Here is a 22,010-nt window from a genome sequence, read left to right on the forward strand (position 1 = left end):
TCACAGGCGACTTTATGAGTTTTCATTTTCATAATTCGATTCGTTCGATAAACATAATACATTTCTTTGGTATCAGAATTTCTAAAAAAATTCTAATGGTCTATTCCTCGCATGCAGTTTGGGATTCGCGTAAACTCACTATTTCGTGCCGTGCACGTATATATAAGTTAATGAGTAAATATAGTTATCGCGGTTATTCTTCAGAGAGCTGTATCTATACGTAATGGTACATGCATAATGGTAACACGCTACAATTTAAAGTTCATGACTAATATCTTTTCTAGTTTACTCGAATACGTAATATTCGCTTGGTATTCACATAGTGAAATTGATAAAGTATATTAAGATTAATACTAATAAATATTAGCTTAATAATTTATTAATAACAAATAATTTTACAATTTAACTTGAGGCAGATTGTGATGAAAAGATAATACAATAACTTTTACATCAACCAAGAATTTTATTTTACAATAACAAACATACTCTTCATTATTCATTAAACATTCACAGAAAAGAGCTATCAGACGAAAGATGTATACAAAAAAATTGTGATTTAACGTGTTTACTTATTAAAAATTGAAAACGATAATACAATTATCTAGCTTAAATTTATCCTGCAAAAAAGTGCATGTTACAAATATAAAGAAATCAGCATCATTCTATTGTATATTATATATTCTATTAAGCATACAACTGATTATTTAACTGTCCTATAACATTTATATTAATCAATTATATTGAAAAGTTTTTATTTAATTAATTAAGTAGATTATTGCGAATTGCAATATAATTCACAGTACATTTGACACAGACATAGACACGTTTTGAACAAGTCATTTTTCGTTTAGACTTAGAGGGAATTAAGTATTTCTAAGTGTTATTAATATTGCACATTAAATTATATATATGAAATCTTCGTTGTCCATTTATATCAATTAAATTAAACGATTGAGAAACTAATTTGTCGATGTATTAATCTGAGCAGACAGGTACATGGTAATTGTAATTAAAGTCAAACTGTTCGTCGGTTTATCGCAATTAGATTTATAGTAACTGACCGATGATTTGTAAGACATGTTTACGTTAAAATTATGATTGCTAATATTATACTACATAGCGCGACATAGCATTGATTAGAATATTTATTCCTGTCGAGTTGAAATTGTTTCCTATACAGTTGAAATTGTTGAAATTGTTGATGAACAAATCGATGGTCGCAGCTCTCGCTGCTCGTCAGCTTGAGATGCAAATGCAAATGTTTTATCTATCTTTGAAGATGCGAAATTACTTGGAACTCCCGCGAGATCGTTAGAATTTGAGGTGTTGATAAGCGACGACGAGGAAGAATATCACGAAGGTCGATACGCTCGGCATAACCAACGAGCCAGAATTCCAACCTTCTATTGGCGACCTAAAAGCAATAATATTGAAGAAATCAATAATTGTATTCTCAATTGAATTGCGCAACATCAGGCAGTTACTTAAATATTGTAAATAATGTAAATAACCGATATTATTATCGGTATTTCTGGAAATCGAAAAATTCATAAAATAATAATTTTGCGCAACAAGCTGCATCGACTACCGCAAGTCTAATTACGTGCAAAATATATTAATACGCGTTGAAACTCGAGATATGTATCTGCATTTAAATGAAAAGCACTCTATCTTTCAACACATCCTAAATCTGAATTGCAAATTATAAATGAATCATATTGCGACTGTGTTACGATCAAGCAAACTTGCAAATATTGCAAGCGTTCTTCAAAGTATTAATATTTATTGATATTATTCAAACATATTGGCGACAAGACACAAAAAAACACAAAAGCATAAAAAACATTAAAAACGTCGGCGAATAAAGCTGTGCTGAACAACGTAATGCACAAAATTTATACAAAGAATTTTATTAAAAAGGCTTATGTTGTTTAGTATTTTAAAAATTTTATAGTGATTCTTTTATCACATTAAAAATATATTAACTGTTACTATGTTAATGTAAGACATACAAATATTTATGATATTTATGATATTTATTTATACAATATATCTTTTCTGAATAATTGTTCTGGAAAATAATGATATTAACTTTCTGAACTTTATTTGTATTTCGCAGAGAAATCTCGTAAATTATTAAAGTATTATCACTGCGCCACTTTGTTAGCGTGAAAACATAATGAGAAAAAGGCAAATTAACTGGCTTCTCTTAACTATGTACATAACAAAGTATACAATGCGCGCGTATCGTTTACATCTCTACGTGCGTGATCACGAAATAATTTATAGAGGAAAATTTTCATTGCGCTTATAGCATACGTATACGTTTTTTTTTTTGAATGTTATTTATATTTTCCTTACGGTAACATTCACAAAAAAGCAATCGGACAAAATAAATGTAAGACAAAGAAAGGATATATTGGGAAAACACAGAGGAACAAAACACTGCTAAAATGTCATCAACGATTCTCATACAAAAGATAGATACGCTAAAATCAAGTTAGAGGGAAAATTACATTCACATCGCGCACATGTCGTACCTATTAATTCTACGTCTATTGCGCAGTTTATTACAAAACTCTCTCTTACAAATCACATAAAATATATATACGACATAACATCTTATAGGAGTCGTAAGAACGTAACATTTCAACAATATTGAGTCAATTCTAATTCGAGTTTCTAATCAGATCTACGGGGTGATAGGTATCGATCCTTTTTTTTCTCCTCCTCCGTCGACCGTTGACATTTCCCTTCGGAGTATCTCAGATTTTTCTGTAAGGTGCAAAATACAATGAGGTGCGAGTATTTTACTTTTGATAATTCTCGTGAAAATGTACGAAGATGTATTAATATTATACAAATAATATTAATGTATAATATTATAAGTATAGTAATGTAACATAAATATTGCTCACATTAAATACAATAATATTAATATTATAAGATACAAACAATGTGAATGACACTACAGATGATGACATTAGAAAAGCGTTTACTATGTTAATATATTATATTTCAAATATATATATTTCATTCTTTCCTATAATTTTTTTTATCCAACATCTATTGTGCTTATACAACAAAATTGAAACGTACAGACATTTAATAACAAAGCAATAAATAAATTAAAACAAGAAATCTTCATTCCATATTCTTTTCGCCGACGATCTGAAAATTATTGCATTATAAATAATAGATGCTATGTAAAAAAAATATAAATTTCATGTCCTGTAAAAAAAAACATGTGAGATCCAGAAAATCACAGGAAATTAGATAGCTAAAGGCACAAATGAGAGACATATATATTCGTGAAGTGATAACCTACTCGATACCGATGACACCACAAGCCCAACGATCGCCGGCATTTCCGGTTGTCAAGGAGAGAGAGCTATTGCCCTTGCCAAGATCGTCTTCGCCAGAGTGAACAACTATGGACCTTCCCAGGATACTGTTCGATCCGCTCAGCGAGATTATATTGTCAGTGATATTTATAATCGCTTCTCCCGCAGAATTAGCTTGGATATTTCCCAGATCACCAACATGTCTGACAGTGTCTTCCGGTGCGCCATGAGTAACCTGATGAGTTAATACCATATACAGATCTCTCAAAACGTGTTAAAAAAAAAAATAATATTAAGTATATAACCAGTGGCTATTAGCCACAATGAAAAATATATTATTATCTTTAATAAAAGTAAAAAGCTAGATAAATATTCAGAATTTTAACGATAATAACGAGAAATAAAATTTTTATATAAAAAAAAAAGATATAGCAATTAATTATGATAATTATAGCAATTGAAAAAAGATTGTAGAAGCTCACGTTCTCAGGATTGAAATGTCCTCCCGCAGATATGCAACCCATACTCAGATCTCCTTTCTCATGCACATGGAAACCATGAAGACCCTCTGTAAGTCCTTGAATCTTACCGGTAATGGTGACAGGTCCATTCGGAACAGATTGAACGATTTTTAAGTTACCCGTAATATTTTTTTCGGAAAACGGCGTTAGACGAACAACCGCCACCATCTCCTAATCAAACAAATTTGATACGATCAGTATAATTACTAAAGATAATAGTAGTGTCGAAAAATATCAGAAAGCTCTATCTAATTGAGGCAAAGTTTTCCTCAAGGGAAAAATAATTTAATGTCACCTTCCTACATAAGTTCAAAATTTTTAATGTCAACTATTCCCAAAATCCCCAAAATCGAGTAATCGAGTAAATTATTAAAGAAAAGAAACAAAAAACAAATTCTTATTTGTTTGTTTTTTTTTTAATAAAATTAATTGTAGTCGTTAAAGTCTTTAATATATAGACTAATTTTACATTGATTAAGAGATTTATAAATGACATTTCTGATTTCAAAGCGTATTACATATCTCTGGTTTATTCACTATATTACAATCTCTATACACATAATGTCACATAATGATCGTTGTTCAATTAGGAACCACGTCATATTACTAATTACAATCGACGCTCGTCACGGTAATAATTCATCATATATTATAATGCAATGAAAACTCGATTGATGGTTTATTTATTATAGAAATGAATTAATGCGTGTAATATTCAGATTGTTACACGTACCTCGGCTGTAACAGCAGTTACAGTTGCCAATAGTAATACAATCATTCGATTCATCATGCGTGAAGGCTGTAAATAGAATAACAGAAAAATGATAATAATGCATATAATATCTTCTCTTTACATTTTATCTAAATTTTATATAAATACAATTCTAAATTCTTGATAAAAAAAGTATAGATAAAAAAGTATAGACTCATATAATTTTTCAAAAATTGTATTCAACTAGTCAAATAATTAATTATAAAATATTCATCCTAAGAAAAGATTTTTAATTACGGATCTCGATCCGTAATTAGATTTTGTAATTTTTATATCTTATGTCCATGTGTGTATTTTAATCGATCTAGAAACCGGTCAAACAAACTTATTAATGTTAACCAACAACGAGCTTGCATGTAAAGGACTAATCGATATAATCGTATGACGCAGTTTTTGAAGCGCGGCCGTCGCACGATTCAAGAAAACAGGTTACTTACGTAATTCTTATGAAAGATGATATGTGACTAAAAAAAAAGAATAGGCCAAGTGAAGCTGAAGTCACTTCATATTATTGAGTAATATTACGATTAGTTATCTTAAATTAGAAAATTATTTATTTTCTTCTGTTACGTGCTTACATCTACCTGTACAATTTCTTATTATTAGTCTAAGCTATTAGATGACCTTGATGATATGCATGAACTACGCTCTAACGTAGATACATGAGTTCCTTGATTATAACTAATTAAGAAAATTATGTAATTTTATACGAAACAGTAATCATGAATGATATATCGATGCCAAGATTTAAATATAGCTTCATGAAATATCTTAAATTTGCATTAATTCCTGTGAAGTTATTAATAATAGTGTAGTTTTATGTAAAATGTATTAAGAATATAATGTAATTCTGCTGAGAACATTATTTAAAACAGTTATTAATTACAATAAAATTTATTTTTTTGTGAGTCATGTAATCATGTAAAAAAAAATACAAAATTGATAGCAGCATAAATTTATATACAGCTATATATAAAGTGACATTATCGCGTGGTTGACGCAGGAAGAGTCATCGTTTATTCCAGGTTCTTATCTATATCCATAATTAATTCCAATATAACTTTTCTCCCTGTTTATTACCTCGTTGCTAGAGAATATTTATATTACAATTTCTTGTCAATGTCTCTACATTTTATTGATAATCTTTGCCACAGAAAATTATCTATATATTTTTACATTGAATTTCATCACAAGCAAAAACCCCACTTCGCTTTTCAAGGAAAATACAATTTTCCTTGTTAGTACATTACAAAACTCCAGACGTTTCAAGACGTTACTGATTTTTGCATGTTTCTTTTTATCGAGTCTTTATAGAATACGAGAGTAAGTTTATTGGAGATTTTCTTATCAATCTCGATATGATTGGCATCAAGAAGAATGTTCTCATCGCCAACATTTCACTCGCACTTTATGAAAGACAGATCGTACTTCCATCGTACTCTCTTATATACTTCACTTTCCCCATCACCTTACTCCGATCCGACAAGTGTACATTGATTGGGAAGGCTATCAATATTATTAGCAACGTAATGCTAGTACTTTTCCTCTTTCTGCGAATATCTCATAGAATAAAACAGGTTTCCGAGCAAGTCGCGAGACGTGACTTTTTTTGTGCCATCTTTCCAAAATTAATTATGACCTCCATAAAAAACATTTATCGATGTATATATTACTGCTGAAATTATTCTAATTTGCCGCTTTGCGGAATGCGCGCCGGTTTGCGGTACAAGAAGTATCAGCCCAGTCCGGTACAAGTGCAAACCGCGAGTCATTTCAGTGCAACATTCAGTCATACATGTCGCGGAATTTTTTCATGAGGGACCAGATAGGGGTGAATAAAAGCACCGTGCAAGCACGGAGGACGCCGTGAGGAGCTTCCAGGGAAATATCGATCCACGGAAAAAGGTGTTCATCCACAACACCTGCGCGACTTCATCGATCAGCGTTATTCATGCGTTTTAACATAAGCACCGCGCGAATGGATGGCGCATTTCGCGGACACCAAGCAGGTAGATATACACGGCAATGTGTTTCTATTTCCATCACGAGACCGGCTTTACGTATCTCGCATACACACATGTATATTCCAACACTGTATACTTCATTCCTTACAATGTGTTAGGGTAATCAAAAGTTATATCGAACGTCTTGTTACATTGCCGTATTTTCCAGAGTAATATTATAAGTTGAAAAGGCTTTACAGTGCAATTTCAAGACTTAAATAGTGTAAACTTTTAAACAGAAGTTTAAACTTCAAATTTAAAAAGTATAGAAAACTTGAGAATAATTTTTGGGAATTTGAAAAAATAAAAATTCATTTTTACATATTATAATTTTTATATTATTAATAAAAGAAGAATGTAAAAATACCAATTTGCAAAAGATATAAAAAATTTTATGAAAGTTATTGCTCTTTTATTTTTAATTAATCACAAAACTTTAAGAAAAAATATTACGACCGTAATTGAAAAGCAATTAAAAATTTAATTTGAATAATTGCTATCTCTCACACTTAAACTCTAATAACCACGCAATTAATCATTATTGAATTTATTATAATATTAATGTATTTACATCATAAATATCAATGTTATGAATTAAAGTGTCATGCTTACAAACTATTTTTGTCAGATATACGAGCTGGCTTTACAATATAATTTTACATTTCCGAGAATAATATATTTAGTAATTTGATCAGCAAAAGATTACAGCAAACCTCGTGATAGAATCACTATTTCCAAAAGAATCAATATTGATTATTTAGTGCCCATATTTCACGCTCAGGTGTACCTAAATAAAACTATCGATCCGCATTATTGGTATTACAATAATAATTACAACCCAAGCTGCGTCTTTAATAATTAATCGTTCACCTTAATTCAAATTTTCGGATTTTTGCAAATTTAAAGCAAATCAAGAATAAAAAACGAACATCGGGCCAAGCTGAATGATTCAGTTGCATGCGTAAGTATATTATGAAAACTCACGAGGTCAATCGCGAGATAAACTCAAATGCGATACAAACCGATAAAAATCGCAATTTGTCATGAGACTGAAAAAATATTATGTGATTTGTCTTGCATTCGCATAGTAAATGCGCAATGATATGATATTTGTCGTGGGCGCGACATGGAATTTCGAGATTTTATACGCGGCGGTCGGTTGCCGATTGGCAAAAGAGGAGCATGAACACATGAAAAGTGAAAGGAACCTACCGGTCGAAGCACGAGTACGATTTTACCGAACACTGAATGACTGACTGACTGACTGCGGATGCTGGGCTCATGTTCCGCTTATATCGGTACGGTACCCCCATACGATCTCCCACCCACAAGGCAGACAAATCAGTCATGAACAAGTATCTCGTAAGTGATCATGCACCGACGACATCGGCGACCGGATGACCGTCGAAGATAGCGGAAGATTCTGGACTCTTCACCGGGCACCGCTCCGGCTCCTTTCGCACGATTTATGTCCATTTCTACCAATGTAGATTAACTTTAATCTCAGCTAGTTAGTTTAATTTTTTAACTTTTTATCGTTGTAAGAATTAAAAGAAGATTAAGATTAAAATTAATACACATTAGTAGAAATATTGACCAATGAAACATTGACCAATGAAATCTGACTTATATTTAAGAATATTATGAAACTTCAATTTCAGATAGGGAAATGAAATAATTAAAAACTCATAAAATAAAAAGTGACAGATGATTATAAGAATAAATTGATATTGTTGTTTTGGATTAACTGACGATGACTTGATATGGATTGAAATATGTCGTGAAACATTGATCAAAATGTATAAATAATCTTTCAGCTGCGTATTTTACTGTAAAAAGGTAAAAGATAAAAACTTCATACAGTGACTATATCAGTTAATGATCGTGCAAATCCACGACGTAGATTCGGATGTATTTATTGACTCTTGGGTGTTAACAGCTTAATTTTGATTAGAGCTGACTATTACAAGGAAGCTAGCAACGCATTGCACGACACAACATACGTGCCATTTAGATTAATAGGATAATAGTTAGAAGGATGTTAGATATTCACGAACGGAGCTCTCGGATTCGTTCAAGTAACTAGCTGTAGTAAGTATGTCATCGACGAACGTACATGAAACTAGTCGTCGTCAGGATGAATTTAGCATTATTAGCGATACATTAACACTCGTGAAAAAATCGTCGAACTTTAAACCAGCTATAAGACCGAGCTATGGAGACTTGATAATAAATGGATGTTCTATTCATTATATGAGGTAAATATTATCTACATGAATTGTTCATAATTTCGTTTCAAAATTGTAGATTTTATTTTTATTTTAATATTTTTATATATATCGAAGTAGCAACAATTTTCCATTATCTTAATAATCTTTTAAATATCAAAAATTTATGCATTTTTGTTTTTTTCATGCAAAAATAAATAAAGAAGAAAAAATATTATACTGTATTTTCTGAAATGTAGCTATAATATTTGTAATATTTTACTAATTAAAATGTAATAATTTCACAATTGCTGAGACGAACATGCCGAAATTTTATGCAAACGTATAAAAAAGATTGCACAATTTTTATTTAAATAATTTTAACAATAATTTTAGTAATAATAACTCTATAATTACTAATATTTTTAAAGCTCTTTTTGCGTTTAACTTTTTTGCTCTTTTTGCTCTTTTTGATGCGTTTAACTGCTCGTTAACGTATTTAAAATTTTTCTTATCTTACTGTTTGAATAGGGCTAACTAATAATGCGAGTATGATTCATCGTGTGACAGTTACTTGTTCCACTTTATGTAATTAAAAAATAAAATAGTAAAAATGCGTAATAAAATTCCTCCAGCCACAGTCATGTTATCATTGATATGAAAGGAAATTTGAAGTGAACTCAAAGCCAACACGTAAGCAAAGAACAGCGTTTGTTATCACGTAATTATCATGCTGAAAATTACTCTGTGACAACATTCACATGTTATTCTCAGAGATAATTCGCTATTGCGATTTTCTACTTCTTTGATGAAAATCTATTATAACACTACTTTTTGCAATATCTTCGTCGTTGCGGTTAAATCATGAGATGATTATAATTTAATCTTGATTACCGTTTGATTATGCTTCTTTTTAAAATTGTGGTTTTACATTTATTCTATTCTATTTAGAAATTGTGTTTTGCGTTTTGCGAATTTTTTAAATCAGATAAAAATTTAAACATAAAATTTTTTACTTCATACAATGTTTTAACATATTTCTCATATTTTTTGCTACTTTCTGGAAATTTATATCTTATTTATATTTTATTTATATTTTTAAAAATAATGAACACTTTGAAATAAAAAAGTATAACAGAGATGTCTAAAAAATTTGAATGACAATTTTTCAATTCCTCAATGTGTCATCTATATGTCAAAAGTGATTTTATCATAATGTTTAAAAGTTATTTATAAAATATAAATTGTCAGATTTCTTGCAACTGCTAGATTTTTAAATCATTTTTTAAGAAGAATATTTTCTTCTCGAGCATTTTCGAAAACAGATCGACTGATCGAAAAGAGCAACATATATCATGATTTTGATGAGCTTCGATTTTTATTATCGCCTCTGCAAAAATCCGCACGATTGAGGTGTATTTTTAAATGAATCGAACAAGATTGATGGACGTTTATGGTGTATCCAGACAAAGTGGGGATAATTGTGCTTCGGATTGAAGTCTCCTTTGTGTGCCTGGATTCTCTTTATAAAGGAAACCGGATATTGCATTTGCAGAGCTCTGATTGGCAGTCTAGCTACGCAGTAACGTTTCGCACAATTGGAACTTTGTAATTATTGTTTCCGGTTGAATGTGTATATGGACAGAAAATTTAATTACTGATGCTTCTGTGACATAAAAATCGGAAAATGTCGCTCGTTCTATCTAGATTTCTTATTAAAACCGAATTGCAAAATGAAAAATATCGGCGATTCATTCATGCATAGAAATTATCGTTTTAATTGTAAAAACGTGTATACGCAAAAAATATAATTAAAAAAATATTAGAAAGTATTTTTTGAGAATGATTTTATATTCAGAGAATATTTTGTTTGTTCTTTATTTATTGATTTTTATTTGCCAGAGAAAGATACTTATTATTAAAATTTCAAAATTTATTAATTTTAATTATTATTTTCTTTAATACTTTGCATTCAATATTAATTTCCATTAGTATCGATTAAAATTCCTTAATCATTTTTAAATTAAGTTAATAACACTTTAGAATTAATTAATAAATTTGATTATTATATATTAATATTTTCATGGTATAATTATTATATTTAAGAACTTTTGTTCAGTGTAAATTACATGTCTTGTAAGAAACATTCAAAGAGGTTGCTTTGATATTCGCAATTACAGGTAACTTATGCTTGATGTAATATAATGTCTGCAAAATTGATCAGAAATTGCGTGCGCGTATTCATCGTTGAATGCAATCATTTAACAATTACAACCAGTTTGATCTCAGAAATTGCGTAGCGCGAGTGCAAAGATATTCACTTCGGCCGACGTGATACGTCACAAAATGAAAAGACAAGTGACTTCATAAAACGTCGACGTCGACGTCGAATGTTAATGTGGCTGTCGCTCACAGAAACGACGCTAGACACGTTGCAGATCAAAAAATAAAAAGAAAACGGGAAGCCCACTCGATGTGAAGATTATGATACGAATTTTATTCCGCGATATATAGATGAATGAAATCTTTTGCCGCGGGATTTTTGACATCTCGTTTAACGGTCGTAACAGAATCTCTCAACAATTATACTTTTATTCTTTAAATTCTTTAGATCGTAAAAATATACAAGCAAAAATGTGTTTAAAATATTTTAAAAAAGAAGGTGAAACAAAATTTTTTATATTTAGTGTGTAGATAATACAAACGATTTGTTATCCATAAATCGTTATTTAAATCATCAGAGTTTTTAAATTACTAAAAATGCAAATAAAAACTTTTAATAATGCTGCATTTATATTGTTATAGAATAAAAAAATGATCACAAATCACTGCAAAGTATTTCTAGAAAAAATCGTTTTATACGTTTTGAAAAATATTAAATCGAGCACACGTAATCTTTTATTAAAACGCACGAAGCCTCTTTTTATCATTGGAACGATCGTGTTACAGTGTAACGCATAGTTCACAATGCCGCTGAACAATGAATGTTTCACATAATAAATAAGTCACTAAGATAATCGCTGCACCTTTGTACATGCGCTTGATATTGTGTTTTCCTCAGTGTAAGGCTTACTTCTCGTAAATCCAACGTATATTCACAGTACATAAAACTGATAATTGAATAAAATACTAATAAATAAATATGAACATATTAAAAGATACGATTTGTCAACATGTAATAAAAATACTACGATGACTTCATGCGAATAATTTAACACACATTAAAATATTATTTAAATAAAACAATTTAATTTATACATAGCGAAATATCAATTAATAAATAAAAATATAGATATTTATTATTTACGTATTGCAAATATGAAAAAGTAAAAAAATGAAAATTTATATTTCATTCCATTCGCCTTGAGCTCATGTATCTTTTTTCTATCTTACACACACACACACACACACACACACACACACACACACACACACACACACACACACACACACACACACACACACACACACACACACACACAAAATTATAAACATAAATTATAAAGTTAAAGATACATGAGCTTAAGGCGAATGGAATAAAATATGAATTTTCGTTTTTTTATATACATATATACATACACACACATATATATATATATATATATATATATATAACCTATATATATAACCTATATATATAACCTATTTATATTAAAAGTAAATTACAGATTAACTAGTTGTTATTACACATTTAAATTCAGTTCAAAGAATATATTAAGGACACGAGAATAATTCAATTGCAACATGTGCTTTTAATTGCAGTTTAATTTGCAATTAAAAATACATGTGTAAATGTATATGCATCATATGATACATATATTAATATTTTCATATTAATTTCTCGTTCTCAAGATACTTCCTTGGTACATTTGAATATCTACGAAAAGTATATATAAACAAATCTTCGGCAACATTAGCAGATTTATTTGAAAATAATTGATTTCACAATTGTTGTAAAAAAATTCAAAAATATGCAAAATTATGCGATTTAATTATACAGGTCATTACAGAAACAGCATGAGTCAACTTTTCTATGGATGAATCAGAAATGTTGTTAAATAACGACACATTTATTCATATTAAAATACTTCTTATATTTGAAAAATAATCAGTAATATTTACATATTGCATATTTTATTTATAATACTTTTTGCAGATTTATTTAGCAACTAATTGGTAGTTTTTACTTGCATCAAATTTTTTTCTTTTCTTTTGTATGTTAACAATATTTAGCAAATAAAAGATCTTAACGATTCAAAAAATTAATGTAATATTATAATTAATGTAAAATTAATGTAATATTATTTATCCAGTATATCACTTCTTTTTCCTAACGTATTTGTTGGAGCGATTAACCGCTGTTCTCCTTTTAATTTCCCTTATAATTTGCAACATACAGGCACATATACCGTCCTCAATCGATCTAATTTTCTTTTCGACGTAAATTATTCAACGGTTTCAGAAAGAATTTTTTCTTTTCCCTTACCTTACGAAGACTCTGCTGTATCTCCCACGTGATCAAGACTCGCGGGCTGCTGCGAGCGCGACACTGTTTTTCCTCGATATTACTTCACTATGAGATTACTTCACTATGATACGTTATCGACGCACACTCGCGTGAATCATGCGGCTCAAAGCGTCGAGCATCGACTACGTCTCACAAGGAAGAAACTTGGAGAATCGAGTCCAAAAGAGAGACGCGAGTCACGAGAAGACTGACGAGAGAAGTCGCTCTTTCGTCACCGGCGCCGTTATCGCGATTAAGCGACTTTAATGTCGGTTCCTTTTCAGAGATGGGCCGCTCTCGCGTGTACTCGATCGGTCGTCGACCCCCTCTTAAGAATCCCCTCTCAAGCTTCTCGGTAGATTCTTTGGATCTTCTCTCCGACTCACTATTCGCGAGAAATATTTCGCGGAAATTTTCCGGTCATGATCTGCCGACGAACTGCCTGGAAAAACGACGCATTACAAGTAGATATACGTATGTTATCTTTTTGACGACACGAGGTGCAACAAACGGAATATCCCCCTTCTTTCCCACTGTATTGTTATGTAAGACTTGCATTTTTATCTACTATTTTTCTTGCGGGCAAATAAAAAAAAACATGATTCTCACGCAGGTTTCAAAGGTCAAGCAGAAAAATTTGCGTTACACAATATAAAAAAAAAAATCATTGTTAACTTATTCTTCTCAAGTAGGATAGTTTAAAAAATTTTAATCCATCATATAATTTAATCCATTATTCATTATAATAATGAATTTGGTAATTATTTTCTTCATATGGAAAAAAATCTCTTTGCAAATTTCTAATGATGCGAGATGTGCGAGTTACGTGCTGCAATGTGCGATGCAATACACGCGAATTAAGATGTCGATAAGGCACTAAACGCCACGTCGATGACTACTAAATGATTGATTAACAAGCTGAACGATACGAACAAGGAAAAACGTAGTCACACGTTGACAGTAGCACCGGTACTGAAAGAAACTGAAACCTATGGAAAGCAGCTATGACACTCGCTTTCTTTGGACGACTACGGATTGTTCATACATATCTACGTGTACGTGTACTTTGTTTTATCTCCCCTCTTCTAGAACATTAGTCATTACGGCACCAAGGTTTCGCAGACAAGACCTTGCAGTGGTTTATAGACTAACCATATTCCGATCGAAACGCGTCGCTCTATAACACTTTCAGATTTTCCCATTCCCAGCAAAATAAGGTAATTTTATCTCGCAAATAAATTATAAACCAAAGATAATATCACTTCATGATGATAATTAATTTCTACTCTTTTATTCTGTTTGTAAACAAGATTCCAATTAATTAATAATCTATTAAAATATATTTTCTAGGAAATTTCTAATTTTTGTTTTATGACAAAATAATGTATAAAAAGTTAAAAGTTTTTCTCCTGAGAAATTTATAATGCGATTTAACAAAGAAGTTAAATCCCACTAACAAATCGGTGATTCAAACGATAATTGATCGCAGATGATGAACGGGATGATTGACAAGGTCCTCTTGCATAAGAGTTACGTCGATCAATGTGAAATACAAACTGCTGCTCTGATATCGCAACTCCTTTCATTGACACACCTGTGGCAATGCGCTATAAAGAGGCAATGGCGTAGACGTCGATGTTGCAAAGTTACGACGCACCTTCACGGTTCGCTGCCTTGACCCTGCGGATTTCTTCTGCTGCAAGATTAAGATTACCTTGGACTTTTCTCGGTGTGAATTTCCAGCGTCTTGCTGTCAATCTTCAAAATACACATGTCGAATGTCGTGAAATCTTTGAAGATAAACATCGACAACCTATGACATTATGTTGCTTAAACAGAGCTGAATATCTCGTCGTAGAAAGCCTCTGTACATCTCATAAAAAAATGATAAATTTATGATAATGTATTATTATATTATTGAATTCAACGTTGTAGAAAAATCTGCATTTGCAACTTTGAATCCGTATCTGAGAGATTTGAAAGATAAAGATATAAAATTAATAAAAATCTTCCTCTTTCATTTTTATATTTATTAATTTTTAATTATTCAATTTTTAGATATCGTTACTGTATCAAATTCATTTAATTATATTATTAAATTTAATTATATTTAATTATATTATTTCTGAAACAATATATAATAGCGATTGTCAGCGGTTTAATCATTACTTTACAAAGGTTAACCGCAATCGTCGTATCTCTTAAGTATGGACCACCTTGAGAATGCTTACTATTTCTATCCGGCCGTGCTTGACCTACACTCGGATGTACCGCGTCTCATGTGTTTCCTTTCTCTCCCCCTTGTTCCCTCATATCTCGCTATTTCTCATTGTTTTCCACGAGAGAATTTTATTGTCGCGCATAACTGTAAATCGTCGTTTTAACGCGATTAAAAATCCGCGACGCGTCTCGTCGTATCGTTCGGAGCATCGCGCTGCATCGTTTCCTGGGAATGATATCGGATTATGGCATCTTCGGTATTAAAGGATGCTCCTCGCGGATCGTTAGCACGCACGGTGAATTCACTTTATCGCGACCTCACAGTCACGGCGACGTTCGGTTTTCATTCGTGCATGCAAATGCGGATGATCGCTGAACTATGTAAGTAAAACTCGCATACCACGCTTGGAATGCTCGAATAAGACGTGCAACGTGTAGCTCGAGTCTGAGTATGAGTAATCTGCGTGAGCAATTTGCTAAATCTTTTTTGATAAAAGTTTAATAAAGCGCTGATATCAGCAATAACGGGAAAGAGCCGATTAATATTCATGGCGGTGTCAAATTCTCATAAGATCTATTAACTTTTTAATATTCAAATCAAATACCGTTATTTAAGAATACTAACATATCTCGTAATTACATTTTCACCGGCAGCGTGGGATATTCGAGCAATTTTATAATTTTTTTTCACGAGAATCAGTCGCAAGATATAGTACGAGGCTCTTTTAACTTCATTTCATTCCTCGATCAAAGTTAAAGATATAACTTATGATTAAATAGACAAAGCATTTGCCAATTAATTACGACTTATTTTTCTCTTTTTTCTCAAACAAAAATAGATTCAAATTTATTTCCTCCTTTTAGGAAAAATTTCAAAGATGAAGACTGAACTACAAGTTATATTGCTACATCAAAATGAATAATACAAAGACGCAATTAATTTATTCTATTAATAAATTTGTATAATTTTATTTCTATCTAAAAATCACGTATCGTTCAGGTCAATTGCCTCCGTGAGGTCCTCCGCGATGATGAAGTTCGCTACCGCCGTTCCGGTTGAGCAACCACGAAAGTTGCTTGTCCCGGTTTTCGCAGTTTTTCACATTCGCTTCGAAATTACCTGGATGATTGTGTCCAGATTAACCGGCGGTATCAACCGCAGAACCTAAGCGATCCATCAGCCCGCGGCGCGAGAAGCGCCTGCGGGCACATCTTGCTTTCACTTGACTGGTCTCGCGCGCCGAGCCACGTGCATTGGAGAACCGCACGCAGCATGGATGCACGTCGAGCCGATATACCGAGCTGATATATCTGGGAAGAGGAAAAAGGAGGGACTGGTCAATGTTTTCGCGTACGCAATCCGATTGGACCGATAGATAGTTTCGCGAGATCGCGAGATCGCGTCTCGTTAAATTAGTATCGCCCGTCCGCGATCAAGACCCCCTGGTGTTATGGCGCCCCTCGAGCTTGGCACCCAAGTACAACCTGCCTTGTCCTCGTCGTGACTCGCCGATGACGCAACGCATAAATACACGCCACGGGGGAATCGAACCGGTGGCTACTTCTACCTCTACTTCTTCTTCTTCTTCTTCTTCTTCTTCTTCGAGGAGAGCAGTCTTTGAGGAACGGTGATCCCGGAGGCAGCTCCTTGATCAGTACGGCTCCGAGATCGTTATCGTGAGAAGTGGATGAATCTCGGACTGCCAGGTTTCGTGGCGATCGAGTCGAAAAGGAGGAGGCAGCGTATCAGGGAGAAGGAGGAAGGAGAAACACAACGGGCAGATCTTGGAGACGCCGTCGGGTCCTGCCGTCAGACCTGTTTTATCCTCCGATCAACTTAGAGAACTTCTCGCGAGGACTAAATTGCTGCTAAATTTCTCCGGCACACCTTCAGGACTTTTGGTTCGCGATGTGGCGGTTGTCGATAGTGATCAGTATGATTGCGATCGCGAGGGCTGGACCGTACGATAGGACGACGGACGCGGTGAATGACAGAACGCTGTTCATCAGGAGTTTGCCGGGTTATCCTGGGACTAGAAGCGATCTATACGAGGTTTATATGGAACCATATTATTTCGTACGTAATTGTTTTTTTTATTAACAATATAATATAATGAATACGCTAATGATATGATAAATTTTATAATATTATATGTAACGATAATTATTGGAAAACCCATTTTTTGTTTATATTTTTTTTATTTTACATGCAACAATATAATTTTATTTAATTTGCAGAGAAATTTATTATTTTCACATAATTATGATGATTAGAATTTGATATTAATTACTACTTCTATGGATCACTAAAATTTTGATAAATTTGTTTAATATAATTTAATTCCTATAAATATTAAATTTGAAAATAATTGTAATATTAAATAAATATATATATATATATATATATATATATATATTGTAATATTATCATGATATTATTACAATAATTAGAAAGAAATATTTTTACTTTCCATGTTTTCACTTTTAAAAGATAATTTTAGAATTAATTTCAGAAAATCTTTACATACCTTGAAGTTCTTAGTTTTAATTGGATAATGATATATTTAGATAATAATATTAGTTGTATAATATAATTAGGTAATAATATTAATTAATCTTTTAATTCTGTATTTTGCTATTACTTCAAATTTTATCATGACCCGAATTTAGATTACGTAATTGATCGGACTTGTGCAAAAGTGATCATCCTTTCACTTTTCCCTCAAACTTAAACTTCGTTCTCGTATGTTGCTATTCATAGCATTTTAATAGCCTTTAATTAAACTCAATGTGTAATTTTGCTCGATATATGATTATTGTTGTATCTTAATGCTTGCAGTAATCAGTATTGTAATAATATTTGTAGCCTTACATGCAAATAATAGCCATTACAAACATTTCCGTTACAAACGTTATCGAGATAATGATCATCTGTCATTCGACATTGCTTGCAAGACAATAAAAACGGGAATTGTATGGAATGCAGTAACTTATTTTTTTATATAAATATCGTCACATTAAGGAAAATGATACTTACATTAATTTATTTTATATATATGTATATACGTATATTATAATAAAAATTTATATATTATTATATCAAAAACCAATCATACATGTTTATATATTTTTTATAATTTATTTATAAAAGACATTTACAACTATTAAAATTTCATTATTTTTTTTACAAAGAAATTATATAATTTTTTTCTAATCTTGTTTAGCACCAAAATGAATGAACATTTCGCATATGTGTCGCATATGTGTCGCATATGCATTAAACAATGCATTGTTTCCACAGCACGCTTCCTTTGTAGCATACTTGTGTATTTTGCGTAAACATTTCCACATGTGCGTGACTTTTTTATTATTCACAACGAACGTGGCGATACAATTCATCGGTCCATCTGTCGGCGTGTCTCTATTATTAGTCATTAACCGCATAGTTCATCTTTAATACGCGGAAATTTGCATAATTAGCCATTAAGTTATTTAAACATCGCGAAGGACGTCGACTAGTGCGCGTCGCCACGAGGACGCTTTCACTACAAGTGGTCGCTCTTCGCCTATGCCCCATGCAATTCTAGCGAAGCGACGATTCACTTCGGCCGACCTTGCGCACAGTTTCTAGCCACTTCATCGTCGCTATAGATATACCTCAGGTAATTGCGGATTTGCATCGGTAATTGCGAATTTTACCTATGAATCGCAAGCTCGCTTAAAGAAAAAGATACAAAAGAAGAAAGAAATAATAATAATTGACGTCCATGCGAGTCACGCGAGATGAATCAAGACGAGTGAGAGTGGCGCAATTCTAATGCGATTCAGTAGGCAGATCGTATTAGATAGGAACACCATTTCCCGAGTGAGCTACATAGTGCATCACTCGTATACGATACGCGGACGCGTCATTATCAATTTCCGGTCCTCGCGTTCTCCCGCGAGACTTCGCTCGCGCAGCAGCATTTATGGATTAATCGAGCTGTAATCGAGCTGTAACAAATTGCTTCCGTGGATCCTCGATTGCGTAGATTTTCGTTCTGCTCGGAGTTGGTCTATAGATTTTCGATCGAAAATATTATCAAGATTCCCGAATTATTGTTCACGAACGTTTGGAGTAAATGTATCGAATCACTTTACGCTATTTATTTTTTGAAATATTATCCGTTTATGTATCTGTAAAAACTTGTATTTTACTTGTAATTTACTTATTCATTTTTCTTATTATAGTATTGATGTTTAAAATAATTTTTTTTAAATTTACAGGCAGTCGGCCTAAAAGCTGTAGTGGAACTGAAAGCTCTCGATGAGAATGGTATGCCAGTGGACGGACCCCGAGGGATGCTGACGCTGGAGCAGCAGCCCGAGGGGGTCAGGGTCACGGGCACAATCACGGGATTACAACCGGGCTTACACGGATTCCACGTGCATGAGAAAGGGGATTTGAGAAAAGGTTGCAATTCGGCTGGCCCGCATTTCAATCCGTACATGGTAACGACGACATTGCAATTCTAAATTATGCGCATCGCAATCAGTAACGGAATATCGTCTCGTGAATAAATATTCCTCTTTCGTCGTATAAAATATAACGGTACAATTTTCATTCGTTACAATGTAGTTCATTTTCTTTCTCTCTTGTGTGTGAATTATTCCAAAATTATAAATTTAAAAGTATGGCAGAGATTTTCGTTGATAAAGTAGACAATGAAATTTTGCAAAATTCCCAGCAAAATGTTTCCAGTGTGTGGGATCATGAAAAATTCATTCGGACGTTTTTCAGCTACCGCTTTCACAAAAATCCAAATTAACAAAGGTCTACATTTTCAAATAAACATTTCAACGTACAGCTTTCTAGCTTGTGAAAAAAATACTGATTCGGAAGTCGAAAAAGTTCAGATTCTTTTGAGTTCCGAAGAAAACTCGAATTATCGTTGTTGGCATCATACTTATCGAATATAAATGCGACGTGATAATCTCGCGAGAAATAATAGTCTCGCGCCTCGATTGAGCCGTCGCGATTTCTTTCGATAACGTGTTCCCTCTCCGTTCTCCGTTACTCTCCGATAAATGAAGAGTAATTACGTTTCAGGTGAATCACGGCGCACCGAGTGATCCATTACGTCACGTCGGCGATCTCGGCAATATTCAGGTCGGCCAGGAAGGAGTGGCAAATATCGATGGCATAGATCACTATTTGAGCCTGGTGGGTGTCCGTGGTGCGATCGGCAGGACCCTGGTGGTCCACGCGAAACCCGACGATCTCGGCCGTGGCGGAACCGAGGAGAGTCTGAAGACTGGATCTGCGGGTGAACGCATTGCCTGCGGCGTCATCGGGTTCTTGTAAAGGAATTTTGACGAACGGCGAATTTGGTTATTGCATGCACTAAATGCGCAGCAAAGGCTGCCATGCTCAAGCTCGCATAAGAAAATATCGTGGAGTATATAAGCAAACTTTAATGAAGATACATTCCTTGCTGAAGATCAAAAGAATTTCTTTTCTATGAAAACTCGATCAAAATATCGCTATAACTTTTTATAGTTTTGTACATTTTTAAATAAAATACTTTGATAAAGTACCTTAATATTCCGAGGTCTCAGGAATCTCCGTTAAAATACATAAAAAGAAATAACTACTATGAAAATATTATATTTTATTTATGTGTTATTAATAAAGATAACATTAGAAGCTACATTTTAAAACTGAATATGTGAAATAATATATAATCAACATAAATATTGTGTTTAAATAACATAATTGTTATAATATAATTAATTTTATTTAATTAAAATAATTATATCTCAACATTTATAGATAAATTTGTATACAACAGCCTGTAGATTGTGCGCACTAGTGCATTCACCCACATTCGCTAAAAGAGATGTTGCGTATCGCAACTTCATTCACTACTAATTTAATTATGTCCATTTGTACCGATCAATAATCACGGATGTAATCCAGTACTTATCAAATGCATTTTATGTATGCTCTTATTTAATCCATCTCTTTGATTAGTAGAACATATACATAATAAGATAAACAATTAAATTTAAATAAAATAACCAATTAATCTTTTTTTCTTTGCTTCATGCATTTAATGCTAAAATGATATAATAAATTAATTAATAATTACATTGTGTATATAACAATAAATAATCATACTAGTATTTGTGATAATAATTTTTATGTGTGTAAAAATTTACCTTTTAAATATTCTACACAAATATCATGGAATTTTTTTCTATGACAAAATTTAGTTCACAAAAATGAAATAGTTTGCTATATCAATATATGGTCGATCAAGAATTTAACGAAATTTCAATATGAAGAATTCAACTCGGGAATTGGACTGAGTTGAATTTTGTCGTAACAAAATTTTATTGTGATAGCTTTCGTCGTCGATACATTTTACGATAAAGTAAATACGGCAGTGTATGA

At 32.4% G+C, this 22,010-nt stretch overlaps 3 protein-coding genes across 7 annotated transcripts; 2 read left to right on the top strand and 1 right to left on the bottom strand.

The window, feature by feature from the left end:
• Positions 1–443: 443 nt before the first annotated feature.
• Positions 444–8,005, bottom strand: LOC105422021 (uncharacterized). 2 transcript variants are annotated; one of them, XM_089072378.1, is made up of 5 exons: positions 7,853–8,005; positions 4,599–4,664; positions 3,827–4,036; positions 3,329–3,579; positions 444–1,414 (listed from the first exon to the last, which is right to left on the bottom strand). In XM_089072378.1, exons 2-5 carry the CDS (start codon positions 4,653–4,655, stop codon positions 1,312–1,314), a joined length of 621 nt encoding a protein of 206 aa, XP_088928504.1. In that variant the 5' UTR covers positions 4,656–4,664; positions 7,853–8,005; the 3' UTR covers positions 444–1,311. The 2 variants fall into 2 exon arrangements, with proteins under 2 accessions (XP_088928504.1, XP_011629533.2); XM_011631231.2 differs by lacking the exon at positions 444–1,414 and adding an exon at positions 2,538–2,775 and having other exon boundaries at positions 7,853–8,001.
• Positions 8,006–8,316: 311 nt separating this feature from the next.
• LOC105422019 (uncharacterized) lies at positions 8,317–16,971 on the top strand. Of its 4 annotated transcripts, none has more exons than XR_016138273.1 (3): positions 8,336–8,898; positions 9,379–14,571; positions 14,844–16,536. XR_016138273.1 is itself a non-coding variant. In XM_011631227.2 (2 exons), the coding sequence occupies exons 1-2, from the start codon at positions 8,738–8,740 to the stop codon at positions 16,741–16,743; spliced, it is 330 nt and encodes a 109-aa protein (XP_011629529.1). In that variant the 5' UTR covers positions 8,317–8,737; the 3' UTR covers positions 16,744–16,971. The 4 variants fall into 4 exon arrangements, 2 of the variants coding, with proteins under 2 accessions (XP_011629529.1, XP_011629530.1); XR_016138274.1 differs by having other exon boundaries at positions 9,379–14,409; XM_011631227.2 differs by lacking the exons at positions 9,379–14,571; positions 14,844–16,536 and adding an exon at positions 16,575–16,971 and having other exon boundaries at positions 8,317–8,898.
• A 224-nt stretch (positions 16,972–17,195) lies between these two features.
• Positions 17,196–21,739, top strand: LOC105422018 (superoxide dismutase [Cu-Zn]-like). Its single transcript, XM_011631226.3, has 3 exons — positions 17,196–17,651; positions 19,841–20,065; positions 20,664–21,739. The coding sequence occupies exons 1-3, from the start codon at positions 17,484–17,486 to the stop codon at positions 20,916–20,918; spliced, it is 648 nt and encodes a 215-aa protein (XP_011629528.1). The 5' UTR covers positions 17,196–17,483; the 3' UTR covers positions 20,919–21,739.
• The last annotated feature ends 271 nt before the right edge of the window (positions 21,740–22,010 follow it).

This window comes from Pogonomyrmex barbatus, unplaced genomic scaffold, assembly GCF_055798465.1.
Source record: "Pogonomyrmex barbatus isolate J1 unplaced genomic scaffold, ASM5579846v1 scaffold13, whole genome shotgun sequence".
Taxonomy (NCBI): domain Eukaryota; kingdom Metazoa; phylum Arthropoda; class Insecta; order Hymenoptera; family Formicidae; genus Pogonomyrmex; species Pogonomyrmex barbatus.